General features: G+C 42.7%; 2 protein-coding genes across 7 annotated transcripts; both read left to right on the forward strand.

Annotated features, from left to right (window-relative positions):
* The first annotated feature begins 154 nt into the window (after positions 1-154).
* ephx4 (epoxide hydrolase 4) lies at positions 155-7,596 on the forward strand. Its single transcript, XM_029146274.3, has 7 exons — positions 155-733; positions 2,124-2,209; positions 3,304-3,461; positions 4,931-5,059; positions 5,343-5,446; positions 5,793-5,941; positions 6,688-7,596. The coding sequence occupies exons 1-7, from the start codon at positions 491-493 to the stop codon at positions 6,926-6,928; spliced, it is 1,110 nt and encodes a 369-aa protein (XP_029002107.1). The 5' UTR covers positions 155-490; the 3' UTR covers positions 6,929-7,596.
* Positions 7,597-8,649: 1,053 nt separating this feature from the next.
* Positions 8,650-26,125, forward strand: btbd8 (BTB domain containing 8). 6 transcript variants are annotated; one of them, XM_055508623.1, is made up of 19 exons: positions 8,650-8,770; positions 9,627-9,745; positions 10,561-10,740; positions 11,815-11,939; positions 12,272-12,389; positions 13,085-13,174; positions 13,661-13,750; positions 13,854-13,950; positions 14,277-14,365; positions 15,272-15,374; positions 15,846-16,028; positions 16,112-16,279; positions 17,554-17,683; positions 18,490-18,551; positions 19,055-19,556; positions 20,044-20,131; positions 21,073-21,197; positions 21,274-23,151; positions 25,272-26,125. In XM_055508623.1, exons 2-19 carry the CDS (start codon positions 9,642-9,644, stop codon positions 25,769-25,771), a joined length of 4,632 nt encoding a protein of 1,543 aa, XP_055364598.1. In that variant the 5' UTR covers positions 8,650-8,770; positions 9,627-9,641; the 3' UTR covers positions 25,772-26,125. The 6 variants fall into 6 exon arrangements, with proteins under 6 accessions (XP_055364598.1, XP_055364601.1, XP_029002625.1 ...); XM_055508626.1 differs by having other exon boundaries at positions 15,855-16,028; XM_029146792.3 differs by having other exon boundaries at positions 13,670-13,750.
* The last annotated feature ends 49 nt before the right edge of the window (positions 26,126-26,174 follow it).

Consider the following 26,174-nt stretch of genomic DNA (forward strand, 5'->3'; position numbering starts at 1 on the left):
ATGCGCTTCGAAAACGCGTTTAATGATTAAGCTTTGTTTATTTTAATATAGTATGGCTAAAATAACAATTAGCAGGCTTTAGGAGCAGCTGATGGTGCTCTGCTGTTTGTTTGGTGCTTTGCTGCTTCGTAGTGATTTTCGGGGTGTCCGTTCGCATAACAGCGCCTCTCCTCCGCACCGAAGCCGCTCTAAAAGCTGCGGATCGAGCGGCTGCCTGCCTGCCTGCGTTCGGACTTGCCTTGTATAGGCAACAACACCGTCTCCTGCTGAACAACCGCTGCTGTCACACGCAAGCGTGAAATCTGACGTGATGCTCTCGCCACCGTCCCATTCAGCCGTTTGCTGGGATCCTCCCTTCAGACAGTCGTGCGTATGCGCTGGTAACGAAACAACGACATCGCCGGAGCAGTATTTAAACAGAAGCCACCAGTTAACAGAAAGAAATCAATAGGTAACGTGATCCGCATCGATTTCATGCGGCAATGTAAAGATGGCGAGAGTGCTCCACAACTTGCTGTTCTTTCTAATTAGACTTGCGCTGAAAATCAGAGTTTTGGGGTACTGGTCATTGATATACGGTTATTGTGCTGTCTGCACCGTCGTAGCTCTGCTCAAACTTTGGTGGAACATCATCTTGAGGCCGACAACAACCTTTCAATGGGCGATTCGTGAAAGTCCCCCGGCTTGTCTGAATGACACGTCCTTGGGAACCCACTGTTACGTTCGGATCAAGGTAAGACACACGCCCGTGTGCTTGACATGGAAGGTGTCTGGTCCTGTTAGAAGGGAGGTGGGGGGTCCATTGTGTGCGAGCGTGAGTGTACGTGCGACTCCTACTCATCATGCGATGCTTATCAGTGAAACGCAACAACACCTTTGGCGTCGTGAGAAGCCAAACAGGCCTGATGTTCGAACAAATCAAGGGGCGACTGCGTGATTTTAGGCGTTTTCGGTGGAATCACAGTCATACGCTCAGGTTGCGGTGCTGAAAGAACAGCTCCTCCGCCTCTTGTCGCTATGTGCGGGATATTACGGGCGAGAGCAACCAAGGTGTTCAAGATTATGTAATTAAAAAAGCATGCATGTCGATGGCTAATGCAGAGCCTTTCGTGTCAGCGTTGGAACAATGATCCACTTCAAGTGTAAATAAAGGAGCCGCACCATGTACAGTACTTGGGTAAAAGGAGCAGTAGAGCAGCAGCCCTCACTACCCCTTATTCAAGTCCAATTTATTTAAATCCATTAAAAAAGTTTTTATTGTTGCACCAAATATACTTCTGTTAAGTGTAATGTGTATTATACAGTAGAACGTCTCTAAGACATAATATGTAAATGTAAAATGTAAAAGTATTCTCATAGCTTACAAATATATGCAGTAGCAAAAATGACGATATGATGAAGCAGTCAAACTCTCAAAGTAGATTAAATGTATTGGAAATAAAATTGCTAAAATTGAATATTGTCTAAGGGATGAGTAAAGTCAAGTCGAGCTACAACAAAGAGGAGAACAGGGAATCTTTGCTCATACATGCCAATACATATGAGCCCCATCTTTATTGTCTATAGCTAAAACAGAAAGATTCATCAAAGATTAGTTGACATACGCCAGACCTGTCCCATAAATACTGTATAAACAATAAATAAAAATGAGCTATAAGTGCAGCTGCGCTTAGGTCTCATCAATCACCATAAACCTGTAAATCACAGCCAGAGTCAATTTACTCTACAATATTATTTAGGGTTTAAATGCTCAGCGTGACTCAGACAAATTACTGAGTTGTCTACATAGAAGAGGAAGAATGTGCACAGCATTTCCAGTGTCGTCTGAACATATTAGAGGACGTAAAATCATTCTTTCCTAGGACTTTGTCAGGTTTTATTTACGCATCAGTGACCAGCTTTTCTAAAAAAAAACATGCTTGTGGCGTCATGTTATACCTGAAAACCAACGTTTGGAAGCATTCAAATAACACACATACACTAGTAGCTAGTTCTATCAACATGGCTGAGATGTATTCATGCCATTGAACGTTGAACTCAGCAACAGGCCTTTCTATTATATCCACTGAGTGATTTGTGACTTCACTCTAATGTTAATCTGCAAATGTTTTCCTTGCTCGCAGGAGTCTGGCCTCCGGTTTCACTATGTCGCTGCTGGAGAAAGAGGAAAGCCGCTCATGCTATTTCTACATGGCTTCCCTGAGTTCTGGTAGGTTTGAGAGAAATCTGAGTGGCATTTAGCATTTCTGCTGTATTGGTCACCTTCTAGACCCCCCTAGACCCCCCCCCCCCCCCCCCCTAGACACCCCCCCCCCCCCCCCCCCTCCATCATTAGGATTCCTCTGCTCTAATGTTTCATCCAGTCCAGCCCCTGGGTTGCAAAAGCAAATCCTTTTTTCAAAGACACATGACTTGCCACGGGGGGAGAGCGGTCCAAAGCATTCAAGATCTCTCCCTCCTGATATGAAATGAGAACTGGTGATGTGTGCTGCTCCTGGGTTGGTGGCCATAGAGGTTGTCAAGAGCTATAAGCCCACTCATATCTGTATCGGCGCATCTCAGCTGCAGACGGGACAGGGATTAATTAACAGTACAGTGGAGCCCTTTCTGCTTCACCTGTCATATTCCTCACGAGTGATGAACTGTGCTTAGCCTCATGGTGATGGTTGGAGAGAATAGTTACTTAAAATGTTTTACCCCCCCCCCCTTCAGAATAGAGAAAGATAATGTGGCTTGCTTTGCTTTAAACCTCATCCATATTCTAACATCTCTGGGTTCAGTGCTGGGATCTTACCCTGACTCATCAGAAACGCAGCCAGGGCTCTGCATCCTGCTTACTCTCTGCTCTGTGGCAGTGGAGAGGACTGTATGTGTGGGGAGGGATTTACTGCAGAAAAGAAATTCAACTAGGATGCCATCCCAGTCCACAGTCCTTGATCAGTGGGTGATTTCAAATCTAAAACAGCTTCTCTTATACTGCAGTGACCTTCACTCACCTGGAAAAGGGCTTTCAAAAGATTTGCATAGTTGAAAAAGGAACAAACAGACATTTAAACCCATCAGCAGGTTCAGTCTTTTGGCAGATTGAAACTGTGTTATGTGGCTCTGGGTTTAATCTGTTTCAACCCAAATACGCATTAAATGTGAAGATTTACACAGACAGTATTATGGGAAATGCACAAGGCAGCATTTTATTACTTCACTGATTATTCTTGTTGTTCTTTTTCAAATCGGAGACTGTTAAGACTGTGATTTTAATAAATAAAGCATGCACCCATCTTTTCTTCTGCCTGTGTGCCTCAGGTTCTCTTGGCGCTACCAGCTACGTGAGTTTAAGAGTGAATTCCGTGTGGTGGCCGTCGACATGCGGGGATACGGGGAGTCAGACTTTCCCCTCTCCACTGAAAGTTACCGCTTTGAGCACCTGGTTACTGACATCAAGGACATTGTGGAGTATTTAGGTGAGCTTGACTCTACAGTAGCCCAGATGAGTGGGCACAGTCAAAAATAACCAAGTTTCTCAGTCTCAACCGTGCACCGAGAGCCTTTGGGCCTCGCAGCACGATATGACAAACTTCCTGTGACTCATCCCTACTTTGTGCAGTACGAGAGCACCATAGCCTGCTGGCAGGATGCTACTGCTGGCAGGAAGCTGCAGCCCGAGGCTGCCTACACACACCGGCATCTGCTAATGATTTTCTGGCCTAAGTGAAAGAGATTCATGCTTATATTGTTTTAGTAAAGCCTACATAGGCATAAGATCACCTGTCTTATCGTGCGTGGGAGTGAAAATCATGCAGCAACTCAAAGCACAGGCTTGAACTTTGCCCCAACACCTGTCATAGTGTGTATAAATATGTTAAAGCTACTGCTTTGGTGCTGTTTGCAGGAAGCCTGAAGTCATTTATAATGCACCCCAAGTGTTCAGGCTTAGAGGACAAGTTTACTGCGATTGCTTATTTACTGGTACCAGTTCTGCTTTATTACGTACACGCACACATTGCATTTAAAGTCAGACCTGGCCTAAAAAAGCCTCACAGTAGCGCTACTCCTCCCTAATGTAATCTCCTTTACATTAAATATAAAGCTTTGATTAATATGAAGAAGTAGTCAGTGATTTAACCCTTACTCCTGATTGTCTAATCAATGGAGCACATGCCCTGTTCGTGGCATTGTGATGGCATCGTGATGATCAATATAAAGTGTCGTCAAGTGACGTCGTCCACATTACGCTGATTTATTTGCCCTGTTGTAATTGTAACTAGTGTGATGTTGAATTTAGTCGTAAAGGGCATATTCCACAATTTTTACACAGTAAAGGTCCATAGGAGCTGTGATGGTGTGTAAATATTCTCAAGTGTCCTTTGAAAACATTCCTTATAAAAAATTCACATTCCTTTGCAAAGTGCTTTTGAGAAAAGCTGAGTGGTTGATATTTTGCAGTGTCTTCCGTCGCTTTGGCTCTTGCTGTTAATTTCTTAATAGGCTTTGGGGAGCTAAGCACTCAAGAATGTATATTGATGTGTTCTTAATGGTCGTTTCAGTGGAGGAACGAGGCTTTGATCGTGTGGTAACTGCTCTACTGCCATCTGTGATTGACTACTTACGGGTGAAGCCAACGTGGTTCTTGTTCCAGTCCGTGTTCAAACTCAGCCAGTTAGAAGTTTGAGGCGACGCTCCCCTTTCCACGTTTTCACCCAAACGCAGCACATGACCAAACAGTTATGACTGTCTGCAGCGTTGAGATGAGCTTTAGAATAACTGACCTTCATCTGCATTTGGCTAAAGGTCCTCAAAGGCTTGTGTACATAAGAGAGGATGTTACTGTCGTCCTGATTATTAGTTCCTGAACAGCACAACACCAGACATCGGTTATTAGGAGGCTGCCTCACTTATTGCCCCTCTATTTGCATTTACTGTTTCTTTCAAGGTTACAACAGATGCTGTTTAGTCGGCCATGACTGGGGCGGGACCATAGCATGGCTGTTTGCCATTCACTACCCGGAGATGGTGACGAAACTCATCGTGCTGAACTGTCCCCACCCCTCTGTGTTCTCAGGTAAGACGTCTGTTATGAAGGACGTTCAGGTTTACACCTGCTAAACGGAGAGTCTCTGCTTTGGCTCTGGGATTATTACTGTAATTGTTATCGTTAATTAGGAAGTAGCATCGCTTCAGCTCCATGATAGCTTAGTAAATCCTCTTCAGCCAAATGAGGAAAATGATGAGAAGCTAATTGAGAAGCGAATGGAAAGCTGGAACAGTTAGTTTAGCTGCTGCAGATAGAGATACAATTATGTCCACTTTAATTACCAAACTTCTTCCTCCTCTTCTTCCTGCAGACTATGCTCTCCGTCACCCGAGCCAGCTGCTGAAATCCAGCCATTTCTTCTTCTTCCAGCTGCCTCGTTTCCCAGAGCTCATGTTCTCCATCAGTGATTTCAAGGTGGTCTGTTGTGTATGAGCTTGAGCCACTTCAAGGTCAAAGTTGTGTGTGTGTGTGTGTGTGTGTGTGTGTGTGTGTGTGTGTGTGTGTGTGTGTGTGTGTGTGTGTGTGTGTGTGTGTGTGCAGCGGGTGGGTGCATCCTTATGTGCTCATGCAGTGGTGTATATTACTATATGTGAAGGAGGCTAGTTGCAGTTAACAAAATGTACATCTACTGTAAGTGAAATCATGTAATCAAAATATTATTTAGCTGCAAGGCTTTGTTTAATGTCCCTTTTTTGCGCTGGTATTGTGTTGTACTGATAATAAATGTATCACACTAGCTTTTCTGCTGTGTCTGCTTTAGGCTCTGAAGTCTTTATTCACCAGCCGCAGCACAGGGATTGGGAGGAAAGGCCGATGGCTCACTGCAGAGGACTTAGAGGCCTATCTGTATGCAATGTCACAGCCGGGAGCGCTGACCGGAGCCCTCAACTATTACAGGAATGTTTTCAGGTAGGACAGAGTTTCATCACACTCAATCATTACAAGAAACATAACAGATTATTGAAGGGGAAAGAAGATTTTATCATTTATTTTAATATATGTTGGATTGTGTTTTTACGGTGTTTTTCATCCCTACTTCAAATAAACCTGTGTGGTCTTTGCAGCTTCAATCAGACTTACATATTTACTGTGTACTAATATACTTAAACTTATACTTATACGTAAACATGATCATACAGCACATGTTGTCATTTATTAGCGCCATCTACTGTTTGAACTTTTAAAGAGCAGATACAAACAAACAAACAAACCAAGAGCACAACACAAACACGTATTTACATGTGGCTCATATATCAGCTCTTCCAAGTGAGACTGACAAGTCGGCCAAGCGTGACTGACACAAAAGAGATCAAAGAAAATCTGTGTTCATGTATTTTTAACGTGAGCGTTGTGCACGCGTGGCTGCCCACGCCATCTGCTGCCTTCTCAAGCAACGGGTTGTCTCAGAATAGCTTTTATATGCTTATGTAAGAGAAATATCACTGACCCAAGTCCAATTAGTTTTCCCGAAGCTCTGCACCGAAACTCAGGGGGCACACGGCAACAGCCACTTACCCAGTGTAAAGATATATTCAATATTATATACACTGAGTGAGACATGAAGCTACATAGTGTAGGTCATAATGTATTTGACTGGACACACTATTTTATTTTGGAGGAGCTCAAGTCCTTCTCTCTGTCTCGTCTCTATGCAGCTCCCTACCCCTCAGCCAGAACCATGTCAGGTCTCCGGTGTTGCTTCTGTGGGGCGAGCGTGACGCCTTCTTGGAGCAGGAGATGGCCGAAGCCTGCCGCCTCTACATCAGGAACCATTTCCGTCTTAACATCATTTCTGGTGCCAGCCACTGGCTGCAGCAGGACCAGCCCGACATTGTGAACACTCTCATATGGACCTTCCTCAAGGAGGGAGAGGGACGGAAATGCTATAGGAATTAAGCCCACCCTGCAGCCTTCTGCAACACTTCTTGCCCCTTTCACTCACCACCAGGAAGCCTGGAATATGCCTGTGATACCAAGCAGTGTAGTGATAATGCAATCATTCTTTTAACTTTTCACATTTTAAATCGTTTTTTAAAGGAGTGGGCAGTAAAGGATAGAATCAAAGCACACTTCACCAGAGAGGACACTAAGACGTACGTGTGACACATACTCAAGATGTTTTTTGCACATGACATCCGCCTTAAAGTTTGTCAGTTACAGCATTGCAAACGTGTGGCAAAATGTCCTTGTGACTTGTTTTGTGTGGTGCCTTTTAGCGTTCCGAGTTGTTGCAGTGTTAAGATGTCCTGAGAGACTGGGATGTGGCGTCTTCTGCTGTACTTGTGTGTTTCACTAGGTCACTCCACTCTACTGTACCTTGGGCACAGTCCTTTGGGAGACATGACTCTCCCGCTTCCTTTATCAGGTAGTGTCGTCTACAGGAGTTTTTGTACACTCGCTCAAATGTAGAGAATGTTGTGATCTTGATCTTCCTGCATAGAAAATGTCAGTGATGGTTGACTATTGTACTATTTTGTAACTTCCTACACACCGCATTTTAAAATTCACTGAGCCAGGTCTACGCCATCCTATTTTATAAATAAAATACATGTCAATCTGTTGGACCACGCTGACCTGTTTTTAATACAATAATAACAATGATGTGTCTTTGAAGCCATGTGGTGCATTTCACGCCCCGCTGTTTATCTCAGAACACTTGCTCTCTCGCTGCTTTTAGAAGAGATGAAATAACACCAGAAATGCTGCTGGATGGGCTGTTAAATATAGCTGAGAGTGACACAGCACATCGCAGCTGGTTATTTTAAGTCTGTCTGTAGAACAAACCTTTTTGATATTTTTTTAGAATCACATTTATAACTTCACTGCGTGGTCATATTCCAACAGAAACGCTGATGTAAAATTACATCAAAACGTTTATTCATGTGTCAGATACTCAGCCTCGCGTAAATAAGCTTTAGTGCTGTGTTAGTACAAACACGTACAGAGAACACACACAGTCACTTCTGCTCCATCTGAGGATTAGAGCAATCAGGCAACGCATGAATAATTCTGTTGAACACCAACAGACACTTACAGAATTAAAATATTATTGTATTAAAATATGTTATATTTGTGTAAATTTTAAAATGGACATCAGTTATGCAAATGTTGTCTTTACAGGTGACTTATTATTTAATATTCATTAGAAATACTATTACTCCACTCCTTATTCCCAACATTTCCAGTTTTATTTGCCCTCATAGTAGAGGAGCCAACACACAGGAATGGACAATGACATCACCTCAAGTTAAAGGGAACGGTCTTTTACTGCTTTCAGGGGAATCAGTAAAAATAAAACATCACAGTGATGCTATGAACGACCAACAATTTAGACTGAATATTTTTTGTTTTGTAATTACACATTGAAGTGTAAAGAGTTAACATCTTTTATATAACAGCAGGATTGATAATACTTATTGCAACTCTACTTTTTAGCCATTCCTTTTTTCTATAGTACGTAGTTTTGTAGAAGATGTGTCTTTGAATCACCACATATAAATCTAAATATTTAATGGATTATCAATCTACGGGCGCGCTGTATACAATTCACCTTCACGTTTGTCATAGGGACGACAATAATAGGAGAATCACCTGAACGCACCATTTCATCGTACGTCATTCTCTGACAATGCGCATGTGCACCAGCTTCAGGGGCGTGACTACCCCTCCACTCCTTCGATGTTTTGGAAACCGTGTTCTAGTGGTGAACAGCGTGCAGCAGCGATGTCAATAACAGCGGTCAGTGGGTCAGTCCTATTAGCGTTGTAGTAATTGCGAACGAAGCTCACACAAATAACGGTTTGCAGGTCGTTTGTACAGGTTTGTGTTCATCACCCAGTTTGCAGGATTTTAGTTTCAAGCAGACTGCTGGTTAAGTGACGGGAGCTAGGGTTAGCTAGCGCAGTATGCTAACAGTTGCAAAAGGCAAATTATAGCACGATTTTGCCTTAACAGCTACAGCCTGAGATCGGCCCTGCTGCAAAGGGGGAAATGCTTGTGTCTTTGATTTTGCTGTTGTGTTTATTTTAATCAGAGCTGCTTGTGAAGAGATAAAACTCAAGTACGTGATAATCAAGAGAATCTGGATATTCTTGGTAATGTTAGGAGTCGCTTTCTCATGGGAGCCAAAGGGAATCGTCGTTTGTTGCTTGTACTTTTATTCGCACTGTCCAATAGCGTACCTGCGTATATACTAAATGCATTAAGTGATTATCTTCTTGCGCTGTTTTGGTCGAGTTTCCATTTTCATTGATTTACGGTAAACCGGTGAAACAGCGCGACCCTGACTTGCATTGTGAGATAAACGTAAGGCCACGTGTGTGGTGAAACACGGTAGTGCACCCTTGTCATCTGAGGTAATCATATGAAGTAACGAAACTTAAGTTGGCATCTTACGAATTAAAAATAGAAAATATTTGTAATCATAAGCACTTCCGTGGACTAACTGATTTTGAGCCGCACATGTGACCAATTTAATTGCATTTTTACCTTTTAGACAACCTTTGAAATCGTTTTTTGGGTAAAATTGCTACACTACACTGCTGAGTTTTGTCTAGAGCTGCTTCAAGACGATTATTTTTTGTCTTTGCCTTAGACAACATAATAAACTATGATCACCACAGAAGCTGCAAAAGATTTCCACACCAAGCACCGCAAGTACAAGGAACAGCTGAAGAGATGTCTATCATCAGCTTTGTCTGCAGATCTCAGCAGGTGAGGCTTTGCATACTACTGTATGCAGAAGATGGCAAAACCCAGGATTAAGTGTTGACAAATGTCAGTTACAGAGCCTTACAAGGTGGCATGGCTCCATTGCAGTGAAGGCAATAAATGAAATTGTACATCCTGCTGGTTCTGCAGCTTCTTTTACGGAAACCTTATTGATCTGCACCCAGTCAGCTTTCAGTTTTCATCCAAATGCAGAGAAAATTTTAACACTGGAAAAGAAGGACTAACAAAGGCGCATTTTGATTTTGAATGGTTGGAGTTGAATGCCTAGACATTATCTACTTTCCCAAGATTGAAAGACCTAATTTTTGACAGGAAACAGTTTCAATTGGTGGATTCAAGAAATTCACTGAGCAGCTGAACTCCAGCCACCCTAACTATAATGTTGGCTATTTTGTATGTCAATCAGATCAGTCACTGGGACTAGCTGAAACTTAATGATGATGTTGAAGTTGCCTCGAGTCTGGGCCTGTGTTACTCTCAGATGGGAAACTAGGCCATCTGATTAATCTTAGTCTCATGCACTGTAGTTTCTTAAGAAGGTTTAGTAATAGCATTTAAATTTGCAGGTAAAGAAAGTATTCAGACCCCTGCCCTTTATCCTATACAGTATTGTATTATGTATTATTATCATTATACAAATATAAATACAGCTCTGGCATTGGTGTGTGTGTGCTTGAATGTGACACAGTATTAAAGAGCCACTAAGTAAAAAAGATTTGAAAAAAAAGTTGTAAAAATGTAATCTGAAACACACATTTATAAAGTCATGCCTGATGAAATGACATGCGTGTTTGCAGGTTACTGCAGGAGGAGCTGGAAGCCGACGTTTCTCTGTGTGCTGGCTCAGGTTTTCTCCGAGCACACAGATCCGTACTATTGGCCCGAGCTCCTCATCTCCTTCAGGGACAGTTGCACAAAGATCCCACCACCATCCATGTGCCTGGTTATGAGCTGTCTGGGTTGAAGGATTTGCTCAGGTAGGCCGTGGGTTCAAAGGATTCTTCATTTACTGAATATTCTGTGAATTTTCTTTTTTGCATCATTTACACATCAGTTTTTTTGGTTCTCAGTGTTTCATACAAAGCTTTAACGACATATGCCCCCCCCCCTTTTTTTGGTAACATGCAAGACATTATTTGTTTCTCTCGGTAAGCCACCATTTCACCATCTGTCTGACAGGGGGCGCCAAGCACACCATTCATAATATGACCTGCAGGCCTTGCTGGTGTTTGAATGTTGGTTCAAGGAAGCTTTGCAAATGCTGCATCTTTTAAATAATACATTGCACATCACATTTTCCTGTTGAGGCTGACATTCGAATGTTTGATGTGGCATAACGTGTAGCAGTTGTGTATGGTCTCGTTTTCACTTGAAGAGCTGAACGTTCCTGGGTTTAGTTGTCACATAGGTGGAGGTTTTTCACTCTTCCAAGAACCCTTTTACAAAAAGTCATCCATGACATGCTGCTGCATACTGGTGGAGTGTAGCAAAGGGCAGAGGTGTACAACCTATGATACTAGTCATTACAAAGCCCTGATCGTTACTGAATGGTATGCACTAATAACACCTTCTGTTGCTGCATCTAGCTAAATTAAAATCACTTTTGGGTGGTTTTTGCATGATTTGCAGTTTTTCTCTGTGAATTTAGTCTTTTTTCTCTTGTATGGCAATTTTGATAATGAAACTCGAATACGCAGTGCGAGAATGTTGATAATGTAATGTTCAGATCTTATTGATGCACCGGTGCCAGCAATCGGTGTGAAGCAACCAATCTAGGACTTATTTGTGTTTAAGGAGATTAGATCTATCCGACACCCACTTGCACAGAAAGGTAGGGTGCCTGGATTGAAGATAATTTGCATTGTCAAACTGTTTTAGTAAATTGTTATGTTGCCAGTTGGCCAATGACACATCAAAGCAGAAGCAGTTACCATAAGTAAATTTGGTAATTTGGCTTTGCCACTGAATTCACAGCGCATTCAATCAAATTCCAATTTAAATAAGTGCAATAGGTCCCGTTTTAATTAACCTTCAGAGTTCCCCCCCTGCAGGCGGGTGTACACAGCGGAGCAGAGCCTGCGTTCGGGTGTAATAATCTCAGGCGTGGAGGGGTCTGTGCCAGAGAGTGCTCTGACTGTTCCCGACCCAGCAGACCTTCCTAGCTGCACTGACTCAGGTAAACAGATCAACAGGCTTTTCAGTAGCAGGGTTTATTCTAGGATATGTGAGCGTTTGGCTGTCCTCCCCTCCCCTCACATTATGTTACTTCAGCCATAATCCACTTGAGAGCTAATCGCATTTGGATCCCGGTTGTGGGTAATGCTAATAGTAGTTTGTTCATACTGTCATTCAGCTTTGTTTTACCTTACGTTTTTCGGCACTTTTAGTTAAGTGAATTAATAACAGATCCCACAATCACACACATGTAGCCTCCACGTGGTAATGCAGGTGAATGCTTTTAATTTTGTGTCCTTCCTACAGTAATTGCAAATCTCAAATCCTGTCCAGGTGCTGTCGTTCTTGAGCCAGCGTCAGGGCTCGGAGCTGACTTGCTGGATCTGTACCAAAGAGGAGAGCAGTGTGACATCACCATCCAAGTAGGAGAGCAAGTCTTCTCCTGCCACAGGTAGAAGTACCGTATATATGACCTGTTCACATATCTGCTTCTAAAAGCATCGTGGTAATTGGCAGCGTGTAGTCATTAGTACATCACAGCTACATGTACCAGATGTAAAACATTACAGAGGTCTTACAGCTGTTGTTGACACTTGCCAGAGTCGAACAGCAGTGGGTGGTCACTCAACGATGTGACGGTAGTAGCAGCAGCTAGTAACCATGGAGACAGGTTTCTTAGAGCTTGTGCTCAGGGCAGTAGCCAGGCAGTGAATGCTCGTGAGACTGAAGAATCTGGGTTATTCCTTAATTCCTTTGCAGCAGTGATCACAGCTCAGTGTTGGCTGCTGCAGTTCTAACCTACAGTAGAAGCTGATCAGGGCTAATCCAGCCCAACACCCATAATTTACCACATCTATTTTGTTATTCAAATCTCTTAAGATATTGAAGCCCTTTTACACAGTCTGTTATTTACTGATATATTTATGGAGCTAATTGATTGCTCTAAACAGTTGGCTTTTATTGTATTTGCATATCAGCGACAGTACCATCCATTCCAGAGAATACAACACCCACAGTTTAATAGTTTGTCTTTCTCCGTGTCACTTCAAAGCCACATAAGTAAACATGGGGCTGACAGATGACAGGTACAATAATAAAATGGTGGGTGGATCTAACATACTCCTGCCTGCTTTATTGGGTTTCTAGGGCAGTCTTGTGTGCACGATCTGAGTACTTCAGAGCCATGCTGAGCGGTAGTTGGATGGAGAGCTCCAGACAGTGCATCACTCTACAAGGGTAAGACCGGTGAATCAGCATCATCGAGCAGCAGGTCACACCTCCACATCTGGTGTGACCTGCTTTCATCTACGTGTCATTCCAGAAATATATCGCTAAGTTAATGCTCTCGTTGGTCATGCAGTGGCACTGCACAAAATTGGCTTCGCTCACACTGCCATGTACAGTATGGGAACACACACGTAGGCACCCACTTCTAGTGAAATTACTAATTGCTAACCATGTTTACAGCACCCTCACTCACCTCCTTGCTGCCAGCCACCTTCCCTTTTCAGACAAATGACTTACATACTTCCTCTGGGGAGAGATGTGTCACTCACCTCACCAGAATTACTGATGTAAGGGTAACGGGCATATACAGGTTTTATGCTGTATATGGATATGCAGCGTAAGCAAGAAAACAATAATTTACAACCTTCCAGTACCTGCAGTCAAACCCTAATGTTAACATGTTAAATGTGGCTTCTGAGCAACTAACCATATTAGCCCTTCCAGCTTAGGACCAGATGAGATGGACATCTTGCTCCAGTTCATGTATGGGGCCATTTTAGATCTACCCCCTGGAGCCAATGCTAGGTACGTAATGTGAAAAAACATTGTTCAAAATTAGATTGAATATAAACAAAAAAAACAACAAAAAAACAGACCTGTCTTACAATATGTGTCTCCTCCGCTGTAGCCAGGTGGTGCTGGCAGCAGACATGTTGGGTATGGAGGGACTGAAAGATGTGGTGGAGCTGGTTCTGACCAGAGACTACTGTCGCTTCTTCCCTAAGGTCTGTTCTACAAAGTCGATCCTAATTCTGCAGCTTTTGCTCTGACAGCTCCTCAGTCCAATAGAGAAAGGCTGCTACTTTTTGACCCAGAATATTAAATCGTTGCATTTGTGTTTTATAATTAATAACTTATTTGTATCATCACTTAAGTGTCTAAGGTCACAGATTAAAACACCAGTCTACCTGTGTTTATTGTCTTTAAACAATGTTTTCCTCTAAGATATTTTCCTTGCATTATCTTTTTATACATATTATATACATTCCCAGCTCCTAATTTGACTTTAACTGATTATTGTGAGAAATAAAAATGTACCTTTCCTTTGCAGCCATTTGATGGAGTTCAGAGAACAGTTCTTGAGTGCCTCTCACTTACACATGCCTTAGGCCTTCAGAACCTTCACTTGCTGTGTAAGAGGTAAGTGTTGGCCTGTAGGGCTTCTAGGAAGCTAGAGGAAGATGAAAATCAAGTGTGACACATGTGACATCAGCAACAACACCTTGTTACTAGGTAACCAGCACATGTTTAAATTTCAGCTGTGCTTTCAAGTAAAAGGTAATAATATGCATGCACACACACACACACACACACACACACACACACACACACACACACACACACACACACACACACACACACACACACACATGGCTGTGTACCCAGTGACAGGTCCAAGTCCATACAGCTTCAATCCTTTAACTGAAATGGCATATTAAGTTCTCTAGCTGATGCTACAGCAGGCATCGCTCTTGCTCACTGCAGTGAGGAGACATGAAATGTGTAAATGTAGGTCAGGGAAATGGGGTGTGTTGAGCTGGTTATGCGCAGACATGGCACTGTTTTTGCTTAGTAAGTTAGTCACATGAGTGTGATGGTACTGTAAACTGGGTTGAATGCAATAGTGCGTTCATGACCATTTTATTCTATTTGAATTCCTCCTGAGACTCTTAAGGCAGAGTTACACTGCAAACACATGTGGCGCTTCTTTTTTCACATCAATACTTTTACATGCTTCCTTGACTAACCTGAATACTGGGCCAGATATCAATGTCCTCTGACATGAAGACTAACCAGGCACTCCAGTGTGTTCCTTCACTCTGTTTAAGAGAATTGACCATTGAAATGCGATCATCAGTAACTCATTACATTGGTGCAGTGGTATTTGGTTCAAAATAGTTTTCTTTTTCCTTATATTTTCGTCTCTCACTGTAAGGAGCAGACATGATTGAGAAAATTAAGTAAATTTTTATATTAGAAGCACCTGTGAAAAAAGTCTTTAATTTCACTCACACTATAATTTCACTCTACAATGGATGTTTTCAGGTGGGTTGCTGAACATTATGTGAAAACCTGGTGTGAGAGAAACTTTTCCCTCCTGCGTCCCGAGCTCCAAAGAGCCTGTTTTACCGCTGTAACGGACAACATGGTGAGTTTTTTGCTTTGACGATCATTAAGCCCAGTGTATCATGTTGTTGCACAAATATCATTAAGGCATTGCCCAGTGTTTTTTCTCAGGAAGGAAGCTCAAACGTTATCTAATCAAAGATGACCTTTATTAAATTGTCAGTTATTAAAGAAGGCTAATTTAAGAATATAATGTGGATGTAGACAGAAGGGGAGTGATTCAGCCTTGTAATTGCTAATTGAGTCTTGAGTCTGTTTTTCATTGCTACAAACATGGTGCATTCTGTGAAGAAAGCAAAACAAGCTGTAGCGCTCTTCACTCCTGGCAAGCGTTGAGAGCTGGCCAAGAAGCATTACACAATTCAGGGAATACTGCCACTGATCAATAGAGGTTAACAGTGTGAGTTATGAAGGCTTGTGTTCATTCGACTTTGTTTTGTGTTGTCATGTACTGTAGAGAGACTTTCCTTAGTTGATAGCTATTTTCATTCAGACTGTGCAGAACGCAGTGACGATGCTCTGTGGCACTGAGCAGTTGATCGGGAGTCTCCCGGAAGTCAAGTGGGCACAACAGGTGAAGAGTCTTGCCACAGAGTTACAGGAGGAGTGCCTGCATGTCATTGTCCAGCACCTATCTAAAGTCACCCGCACCCAGGCCTTTACGGACCTTCGCAGGGTAAGAATGGGTGGATCCAGTGCGTTTAACGTCTCCCACAGCAAACATCTTCAGATTTTCACATTGATGTCCGACTTTTACAGAGAGAAGAGTTCACCCGAGAACCCACATTGTTGAGGAAGCTGTGTTCAGCCATAAGGGAAGGTGTGACCGTGGACAACTGCTGTGAACTTTTCACTGCTGTGAATTATCTGTGTGGAGATGACATGAAGGACAACACTCACCTTGAGGAAGGGCAAAAACAGGAGGAGGTAACACGTAGCAGATTCCCTTTACTTTCCAGTTTTGTATTTATATATCTTATGTATTTTTATTGTATATCCTGTAACCACAAGGCTGAGCTGATGAAGTGTGAGTGAAAGTAAAATGTCAAACTCATTCAGCCAGAGGTTGTTAGCTGTGCTCTTACTCGGGGACTGATGGGGGAGTCTGGTGCTGCTTAGCTGCTTTCTAAAATTACTATTGAGCTGCTCTATACATTCAACAACTGGATGCGAGCCATGACTCGCTGAGCTAAGCAGTTTTCACCACCCTTTATAAGATGGAACAAAAAAGGTAATTCATATCCGGATGGTAAAGTGTGAACAGACGTTTGTGATCAGTTCTTTTAAGGTGCTGTGCACATGGCAAAAACGGAGAGTACCTTTTAGTACTTCCATCAACAAGTTGTGCAACATGCATTGAAATATTTTTATATTTATATCTTAAATCCAAACCATTGTCTCACAGCACTAAACCTGGGTTTCTGTGGGTTCTCTGGCTTCCTGCCACAGTCCAAAGACATGCAGTCAGGTTAATTGGAGAATCTAAGGTATCTGCAGATGGAAGATCTGAAGATCTGAATGGTTGCCTGTCAATTTGGAGCCCTGTGATAAACTGGCGACTAGTCCAGACTATACCTCACCTTTCACCTAATGACGAATGGGATTGGCTACAGCAACCCATGACCTGCATGAGGAGAAGTAATTTGGATAATGGATGACATAAATCTTTTAATGAATATTAAAGACATGTTTTTATTTTATTTTTAAATTAGTCTATTTTAAAAAAACTGTTGAGATAAAATCACATTTAAAGCAGGTTAAGCTTGTCAGATGACTTCTTGGAGAAATCGACCCATCTGCACAGAACCCTTGTCAACACTATACAGTACGGCAGAATGGATTAGACTGAGGCTGTGACGTACGCCAGTGGCCCTGACTAATCTGACTGTGTATCTGCTGGTATGGTTAGTGCAGCGGAGGAGGTGCAGATAGCTCCTCCCTGCTTTCCAGCTCCATTTTTATAATCGGACGTAGAAACAGGAGCTTCAGCGGCTGACATCACGTTCGCTCAGGGGAGCTCAAGTGGATTCTGCAACAGAGACAGAGTGAGAGAGACAGAGAAAGGGAGGGAGGGAAATCGGGAGGAAGGGAGGGGTAATTGTTGCCATGGTAAAAGGTTCTTAAAGCAGCTGCTGATTCGCTTGTGCTGTAGCTCACCCATTTCCATTCTTCTCCATCTCTCTCCTGTGTGTCTCCGCCAGCCATTCAGGCACGAAATCTGTACACTACGCTGTCGGCTGTGGACCTTCCTGCTTCAGACCTTTTACGCGGTCCGCCACACAGAGGGGTGGGAGACGCTCTCACCCAAACACAGAGAGAAGATCCTCGCAGGTAGGAAAGGATGCGTGCGGCATTAGCCGCCTGTTTTTCAGGCACACAGAGGGCTCACACTGCAGTGTCTGTTTGGATGTATGTTGTTTTTTTCCCTCTAACCCAGCCTAGTGCTGTGACTGAAGCTCTGCATCAGTAGAGATGAACCAAAGCCCTTGTTGGAGCATATTGCCTGTTTTCTGCTTCTCTTTGGAAGCAGCTGCCAGCCACTACTTACTCATTTGTTTGTGTTTGTGTGGGTTTTTTACAGTTTAACTTGATCTTTTTAAATCTGTCTTAATGGATGTGTATACAGTAACAACATATATGCACCATGATTGAGGCTGGATTTTAGTCTTCCTGGGTCAGCACATGATTAAACTCCTCCACAAATACACAGAATATCTTGCTCCCTGTTGAGCCATTAACGTGTGGATGTGCACTACCTTAAAAATGCTGGTTCTGTGTGCCTTATATTGCTAGATTTCATCCCAGAGTATTTGGATTCTAGGTTTCACATAGATGAGTAATGCAGGGATTAAAGTAATAAAATTGAGTGTAGAGTAAATAAATTTGCCAGTGCTTTGTTTAAAATGGTGCTCAGCTGTTCATTCATTTCATTGCTTTCCTGTGGTGAAAGCATAAACACTGGGTGTGGAAACGGCAATTTGTGAATGAAAGTAATAGCTTCTTTGGCTCTTGATGAAGGACTTCCTTAAAGATTGCTGCAGCCCTTGATCTGTGTTATGCCCTCATCTGTGTTTCACAGGCATCTTGCCTGTAGACTTGTGGTGATTTTTGTGTTGTATTTTATCTTGTTTTGACAGATGCTATTGATAAAGGTGACAATAGAAGACTTGGTAAAAAGCCAGTATTCACTAGCTCCCAGGTAATTTAAGTATTTAACTTTTCCTTTTGGTTTTTCCCTTTTTTTATTTAAAAAAATAGTTTGGAAATCCATTTAGTTTATGATTAGACTCTGTGGCCATCACATGCCACATTTCATAAATGGCCTCTCACAACAGTATGCTATGAAATGAGCAGTGAACTATCTCTGAACCGATTTCTAGCAAACACATAAGTCTGGTTGTGCTGACGTAGAGATAGACCGGGAGTATTTAAACTATGAGACCTGAGGAATTGTTAAAGATCTCTGGATAGAATCAGAGCACTTAGTGACTTATTGTAGGAACATACAGTATTCTACAGCCAGTAAAGGGCTATAAGGAATTTTCATGTTGATTTGATTTCATGTTGGTTTACAAGATGACATGGAAAGTAGAAGCAGCCTGCAGATCTTTGAGGTGTTATAGTATATGTGGTGTTTTGTTTAATTGTATTTTTCAAAGATTAATCAAGTCAATTGTGCAACTGGTTATTTTTTCCTTGCAGCAAACGACTGTAAAATGCCCTTCACCTGCACCTGAGCGTCCTCTAGTACAAAGGACCCAGAGGGTGTTTGAACACACGAGCTCCTCCACTCGTAGGGTTGCATCAGCCATGAAGTCTGATGGACTGGGAACAGCTAACAAACCAGGAGATGGTCATCCACCCAAGCCAAAGAACGCAAGAAAGCTGGGAGATCGGAGTGCTACGGCAAAAGGAAAGGCAGCTGATTCACCGGTTGTCAATGGCACAGGAGCTACTGGAATCAGGCGGGATGCAGCTAGTGCCAATGGCCTCGGCAGCGCCACTGGGGCTAAAGAGCAAGACAAAAAGCCAAACCCAGGTGCAAGGCCTAAAACCTCTCCCTCGAGCTGTACAAAGGCTCCAAAAAGCTCAGCAGGAAAAGCTAATAGCACAACCCAAGCTCAGCCCAGTGCATCCACATCAGGCAGCGCCTCGCCAGAGAACAGTGCCAGCAGCCCTCGCAATGACACCCACACCGTTCCAGGTTTACACTCTTTATTGACTACGTTACATTTTATCACTTTGATAGACATTGTTGTACATCACTGCAGTCATCCAGAGCCACCTCCAGGGCATGTTGCTGTGCCTGAAATATATAGCATCTGCAGAATAATTAGTTTGATGAATGCTGTGTTGTGGCCACGGAGGATTTTTGGAAGGCAAGTGCATGTCATGTATTAATGTTGATTTATCAGGAAACAACGTACATCTCTGTCCTTGAAGTCTGCTTCCATCAAACTAACAGCAGAGGTCAAAGTCCTCTGCAGCTGCTGCAGGTAGAGGTGGAGCTGGTCTGTCTTTCTGCCCTACAGATACGGAAACGGCGTTCCTGTAGCCCACCCTGAAATGTGGTGGTTAAGCCCTGTGCTTAAGCTGATACACGTTATTTGGTTCATTTGTTAGTAAATTAAGGGTCGTAGAATATGCTGTGTTTTCACAGTTGGACATGTAGTTTGTGTTTGGTGTTTCAGGAGTAAAGCCTAAATTCCAGGCCAAGGCAGTGAACAAGTCCCCACTGACAAAACCTCCTCAGAAACCAGACACAACAAAGACCAGCAGGTGAGTCGAGGGTAAAACAGCAACAACAACAATAATAATTCTAATCTAAATCTAATTTAACTTGTACAGTGTATAGCAACTTGTATGTCCCTGTATAGCAATAGCTCAACCAGGTAAAACAAGTGGGTGGGTAGAAAATGAAGAACGGATAATGATAATGACTCTCAATGGACAGATCATCAAAGTATTTTGAAAATTAGCTGATTTGCTCAGGCAAATCTATGATTTAGTGTTTATTTCAGAATAGACCAGTCAAAGGAAACATGCAGTAGAACAGAATGTAAAAGTGGGGTGAATTTATGGGTGCTGCAGCCCAGCATCTCTTGTTTAATTTATTTAGGCCACATGTGGCTATCAGCAGGATAAAAGAGCTTGTGTAGAGTTTTCTGACAAGCCTCTTATCTGTCCTTCAAAGATGTTAAAAATATCCGTTTTACTATCAGCATCCAAACCTCGTTTGTCCTGGGAGCACATTAATATTTAATAAGGTCTAAGGAAAATAGCTATGTAAGATAGGCATCTAATAGCTGATAGCCTCTATAAACACAAATCGATTTCATCTGTGGCCTGGTCCCTTTGGGAGAGAAACATTTGGTACAGGTAGTGGATCATTTATGCATTATTCCAGTTCCACTGACCTTGACCACACTACAAATACAAAACATGCTCTTTGGTTATTTGTTTCTAAAGGCAACTTACGTTAAAAAGCACATTCTTTACTGGGACACGAGTACTGTGCAATTTGTTGTACTGTCCTTGAAAAGAATGGGGGGCACTTTGCGTTCTCCTGCTGGTGACAAATTTATGATGTACTTTCTCTCAAGCTGTTCTTGTGAGTAGTTTTATGATGACATGGGCCAGTAGTATTAATTAAAGGGATGTTGTGTAACACATTTCTGGTCACTGTTGTTTTATGGTGTTGCCTGTTTCACTGATTACAGCCCCACCAATAAGTCCAGCGTGAGAGAAAGTGGCAAAATCAAGACAGGTGCAGTGGATAAAGTGCCTACTGGAGTGAAACCTGCATTAGCTGAAAGCAAGGGCAGAGGCACACCAGACAGCCCCGGTAAGATGTCCAAATTTCAATATCAGGGAACATCCTGTAGCAAAGCAATAATGTTCTTTTATTGTGTCTCGTTTAGTTTCCAAACATGGGTCATCTGGAAAAAAGCCAGCTTCCCCCAGAAAAGAGGACAGCAAGGATGGTCTAAGAACCTCAGCACCAAACAAAACAGGCAATGAAGTTTCCAAAAAGATCACCAAACCTGTTTCAGCAAGTGCCACTTCAACTAAATCCACTGCTAAACTGACAAAAGCTTCTTTAGCTCCTTCTAAGCAGTCCTCAGTAGTAACTGCCAAGACTGGACCAAAGCCAAAAAGTTCTTCTGAGTTATCTGCAGAGAAATCCATACCAAAATCTGGGGCAACCTGTAAAACATCAGCTGCAGCTGCCTCCAAGAGGTCAGGAACTAAAGGAAAAGAGGTAGTGAATGATAAAATTTCAGAGAGTAAAGCGGAGCTCGTTACAACTGAAAACAAGGAAGTGGTGAAAGGGCAAAAAGATAATACAGAGGTGGTGGTCACTGACCAGGCTTTAACAAAGGATTTAGGTGGGTTTCAGACAGAATCAGTCTCTAAGCAGAGTCTCCAGAAAATTGAAACACTTTCAGAAAACACACCGTGTAACAGTGTCGCACCAGCAGCTGACCACAACCGTCACACTGAAGGGAGTCAGTCAAAACACTCTCCAAGTGGAGTAATCTCTGCTTATACCACTGCTCACCAGATCAGCGCAACAAATTCCCAGAGAGACCCCGAACGCCCCGTTGACACGCCCTGCAGCATGGGAAGCACTGACACGCCCATAGAGGACTCGTGGAGCAGCATCCACCACCAGATCAGCCCAGAGTCGGAGACGGGCAGCACACACACCACTTCCTCTGATGACATCAAGCCCCGCTCAGAGGACTACGACGCCGGAGGCTCTCAGGACGACGACGGCTCTAACGACCGAGGTGTTTCCAAGTGCGGCACTATGCGCTGTCATGACTTCCTAGGTCGTAGTAGTAGTGATACAAGCACCCCAGAAGAGTTAAAGATGTACGAAGGTGGGGCTGGTTTGAGAGTGGAGGTGCGGCTGCGCGGGAGAGAAGCAGAGACCACCAGCGAAGAAGAGGGACAACGGCGACGTCCTCGCTCTTGGTTGCAAAAAAATGAGCTCCCTGTCGAGGAGGACCACTCGGAAGTTGAGGCCACAGTTACTGTAAAAAGCATCCCTGACCACCAGCTCTTCTCCTCAGAGGAGGAAGATGATGACGAAGATGAGACAGAGGATGAAAAGTCAGAGGTTGAGGTTATTCCAAGCCATGCTCCACCACCACCAACTGAGCCCTCACCTCATTTCCAGGGGATTGTCAACCTAGCTTTTGATGACGATGGCGTGGACCAAGAGAATGAGCAGCCTGATTACCAGTCGACTTCTAACTTCCGTCGCTCAGTGTTGCTCTCTGTGGACGAGTGCGAGGAGTTGGGCTCAGAGGAGGGTAGCGTTCAGACCCCACCTCAGCATCCCAGCAATCCCGTCATCACTCCTTGCGATGTGTTTGAGGCAGACTCTACAGCTCCTCGTGCCAGCTGTTACCCTTCCAGTGAACATCTGAACCACCTGCCGTGCCATCCTAAAATGACAAGTACGAAGCACAACTTAAACGCTGAGGAACAAGAAGATAAATCCTCCATATTCCTTACTGAGCTCCAGGATCCCATGCAGGAAGAGAGTAATCACATCCAGGCCGATGGAGGCAAGTCCAACATTCCTTCTCCTGAGCCCGACACTAGAGACCTGCCCCACCAGGAGCGCCCGTGCCACCTTGATCTGCGGCACACTGAGCAATACAACGGAGGGTCGCGCAAACATCACACCAATCCCTCTGAAAACAAGAAGGCTGATTTACATCTAGACTTAAATGAGCCTCAGCTGACAGGGAACTCTCCTGTACATGCTGCACAATCTCCAGCAGGTAATGTATAACCTACAGTATAGAATCCTTCCTAGACCCTGAACCCAAACCTATGTTCTACCCCAGAACCCTGTTAGTGAAGTTCCAGTCTACTTCTACTGGGTTCATCTGTTCACATTATTCACCTCACAGCACACGTGCCCAACATGTACCTTAGTCCTTCTTCAGAAAAATGCGCATCGTCAGCAGTTAGTAACTAGTTAGATTTACAAGTTCATATTCGAATCAGTAGCTTTGACCTGACAGGTAAATGCTTGCTCTCACCTCAACCTGTAGAATGTGTAGCTATTGTAATTTTGAAAAGTATGCATTCAAAGACAGCCTCGTTTAAACAGCTCAACGGCTACAACTCAACTACCTTTAGTCAGAGGCAAGTAGGCCTGAACTGATCATTGAATTGTATTTGGCAAACATAATTTGCCTGTGACATGGTTCTACCAAATGCACTTTTATGTACAGAAAAATAAGATTTTTCTTATTATTTTTGTCATTTTCATTTTATGCAGTGACAAGGTCTTTGGTCTTTTTGAGCCATAGATAGTTTGACAAAATATAAGGTACTACATATGGCATTTTACAAAATATCACTGGCAAATTAATTGCAATTTGTTGGTATAATTATTATTACAGACAGACCATTGTTGACACCCCTTTGTTTCATGTCACTGATGACAGTATTGATGAAGCTAGTGTTTCTTATAATGGACATATCTCTTCTTTGTTGTAAAAATGTTTATAATATAGTTATATTTTCTTTTTATTTTTGAAGGAGAAATTTGTTTTTCTAAGAAAATCAAGCTTCTAGCTGCGTAAGATTTTCTTTTCTGGTGCCACAAGCCTGGATGGTACAAGGTTTGCTTGGCTTTTCAGCAGTGGTCTTTCTGTTCACGGTAACTACACTAACATCTCTAAATTAATTTGACAAAGGTTTGCTTGTTAAAATGCTGTAGGCAGCACCTTTTTAAGGGTTGTGTTCAGGTAAATAAATAAAAAAAAACATAATTTACTGTATGTTTGTACAAAAAAATAAGACGCTAAACTGCCACAGCTTCTGAGAATAATGCATCACAGGTTACTGGGAAGCATTTCTCTTGCACCTTCTTGCTCTCTTTCCCGTTTCTGGATTTATTTAAGATTTTTTGTTTTGTGTTGTATGTTTTTTATTGCACTGCACATCTGCATGCTACCATATGATTTGATTTATGTCCCTATACCATTCATTATTTAAGTGTATTTTCTTTTGTTGTACCTTTTGTCCATGGCCCTGTACACTTATGTCTGATACAGAGAGTAGATGTCCACTTAAGACAACGTATGTTGTCTGTGTTTTCTAAGGTCTTTTGTTGAGTGAGTTTGTGTAATGTCAGTAGCTCCTCTGTAAAATATGGGATGTGTCTCTAGAGCAGCTGTCATGGTTCTGCCATGTCTCTCTTTTTTCACACAATCAGGAAAAAAAATCTGCTGCACTATAGCTGAGGCTCAATCTCAGTGCAAACATGTTAATTGTTCTGTTTTCAGCATCTAACAGTGACCAGCTACTTTGTTGCTATTTTGAAGTTGTTAAAAATAGAACACATAAAGAATGTCAAAAGTACCTGGTGGTGTGCCATCCTGTGTGACTACTAAGTAAAACACTGTTGCTTGCATTTGTACTTTAGTCTGTTCATTAGGTCCCCCTGTTGAAATACCTGCACGTAAATCTCAACACATCACTGCATCTCACTGATAAATGCAAAGTCGACTGGTGCTGGCGATGTATGGTTCATTTTCTTTGAACAGGTGGACAAAGAGACGCATTCAGACTGCAGTCCTCTGTGCATTACCTTTAAGGCAACTGTTCACTGACATTCAAATCTAATGGTCAAACTGTGACATTTAACATGGTGTGGTGCTTTAATCGGATAACTGTCCTAATAATTATCCATAATGTGACCAGTTCATTACTTTCCTCTCTTGGCATCATTATGGGATATAATTAAAAAGACACAGTTGCATTAAGGGTAACCCTACAGTACAGTAGTGTGTTTTATTGTAGCAGACAGTGGCTAGTCTCTGAAGTGAAGAAATCTGTGTTCAAGTGAATCAGTTTGTCATTCTGCAGTATTGTCAATTGTTTTTAGGGGACAATGGTTGTGACAGATTGGATCAAACCTGCAAACATGATCGACGACCATCCAAAGCCCTCTCTCCCATTTACGAGACGGATGTTGGAGAAGCCTTTGAGCACTGCTTGGACAAGGACAGGAATGTTAAACGACAGGCAGAGGAGGACAAACAATTAAAGGAGGATGACAAAAGCAGTGAGTTTGCAGAGCGGGACTGGAGCCTGCTCAGGCAGCTCCTCTCAGATCATGAGTCCAATCTGGGAGTCATAAACCCTGTGCCTGAGGAGCTCAACTTGGCTCAGTACCTTATCAAGCAGACAATCTCCTTGTCACGTGACTGCCTGGACTCGCAGGCCTTCCTGTCCCCAGAGAAAGAGACCTTCAAGCGTTGGGCAGAACTAATCTCGCCCATGGAGGACTCCTCCACCAGCATCACTGTGACAAGCTTCTCCCCCGAAGATGCTGCATCTCCACAGGGGGAGTGGACCATTGTGGAGCTGGAAACTCATCATTGATTGCACAGGAGTGTCCCTTGAACAATTGATGCCATCTCTTTTAATACCGTTACATCAACTTAGTCTTAAATTTATAATTTAAAGTTTGTACCTGTCTCTTTTTCTGGACTCTGGCACCTTGGACTGTGCAGCTGCTTATTTGCATTCCCCATAATGCCCTTGGTGGATTGTTTATTACTGGGCTGTTAATGCATGTTGTTATTTTTGTATGTTTGATTGTTGTTGCTTTAAAAGCTTTAGAAAAATATTAGAGAAAAAATAGTTGCGCTAAATTTCTTAAAGGAAATATATAATTAGCCTACTGGCTTGCATTTGGTGTCCTAAAAATAAAGGTTTGTCTTTATGAAAAAAAAATGTCCTCATTCTGTCATACTTTTTTTATTATTTTATTAGTTTATTACAA

The sequence above is a fragment of the Betta splendens genome, chromosome 4, assembly GCF_900634795.4.
Source record: "Betta splendens chromosome 4, fBetSpl5.4, whole genome shotgun sequence".
In the NCBI taxonomy this organism is placed as follows: Eukaryota; Metazoa; Chordata; class Actinopteri; order Anabantiformes; family Osphronemidae; genus Betta; species Betta splendens.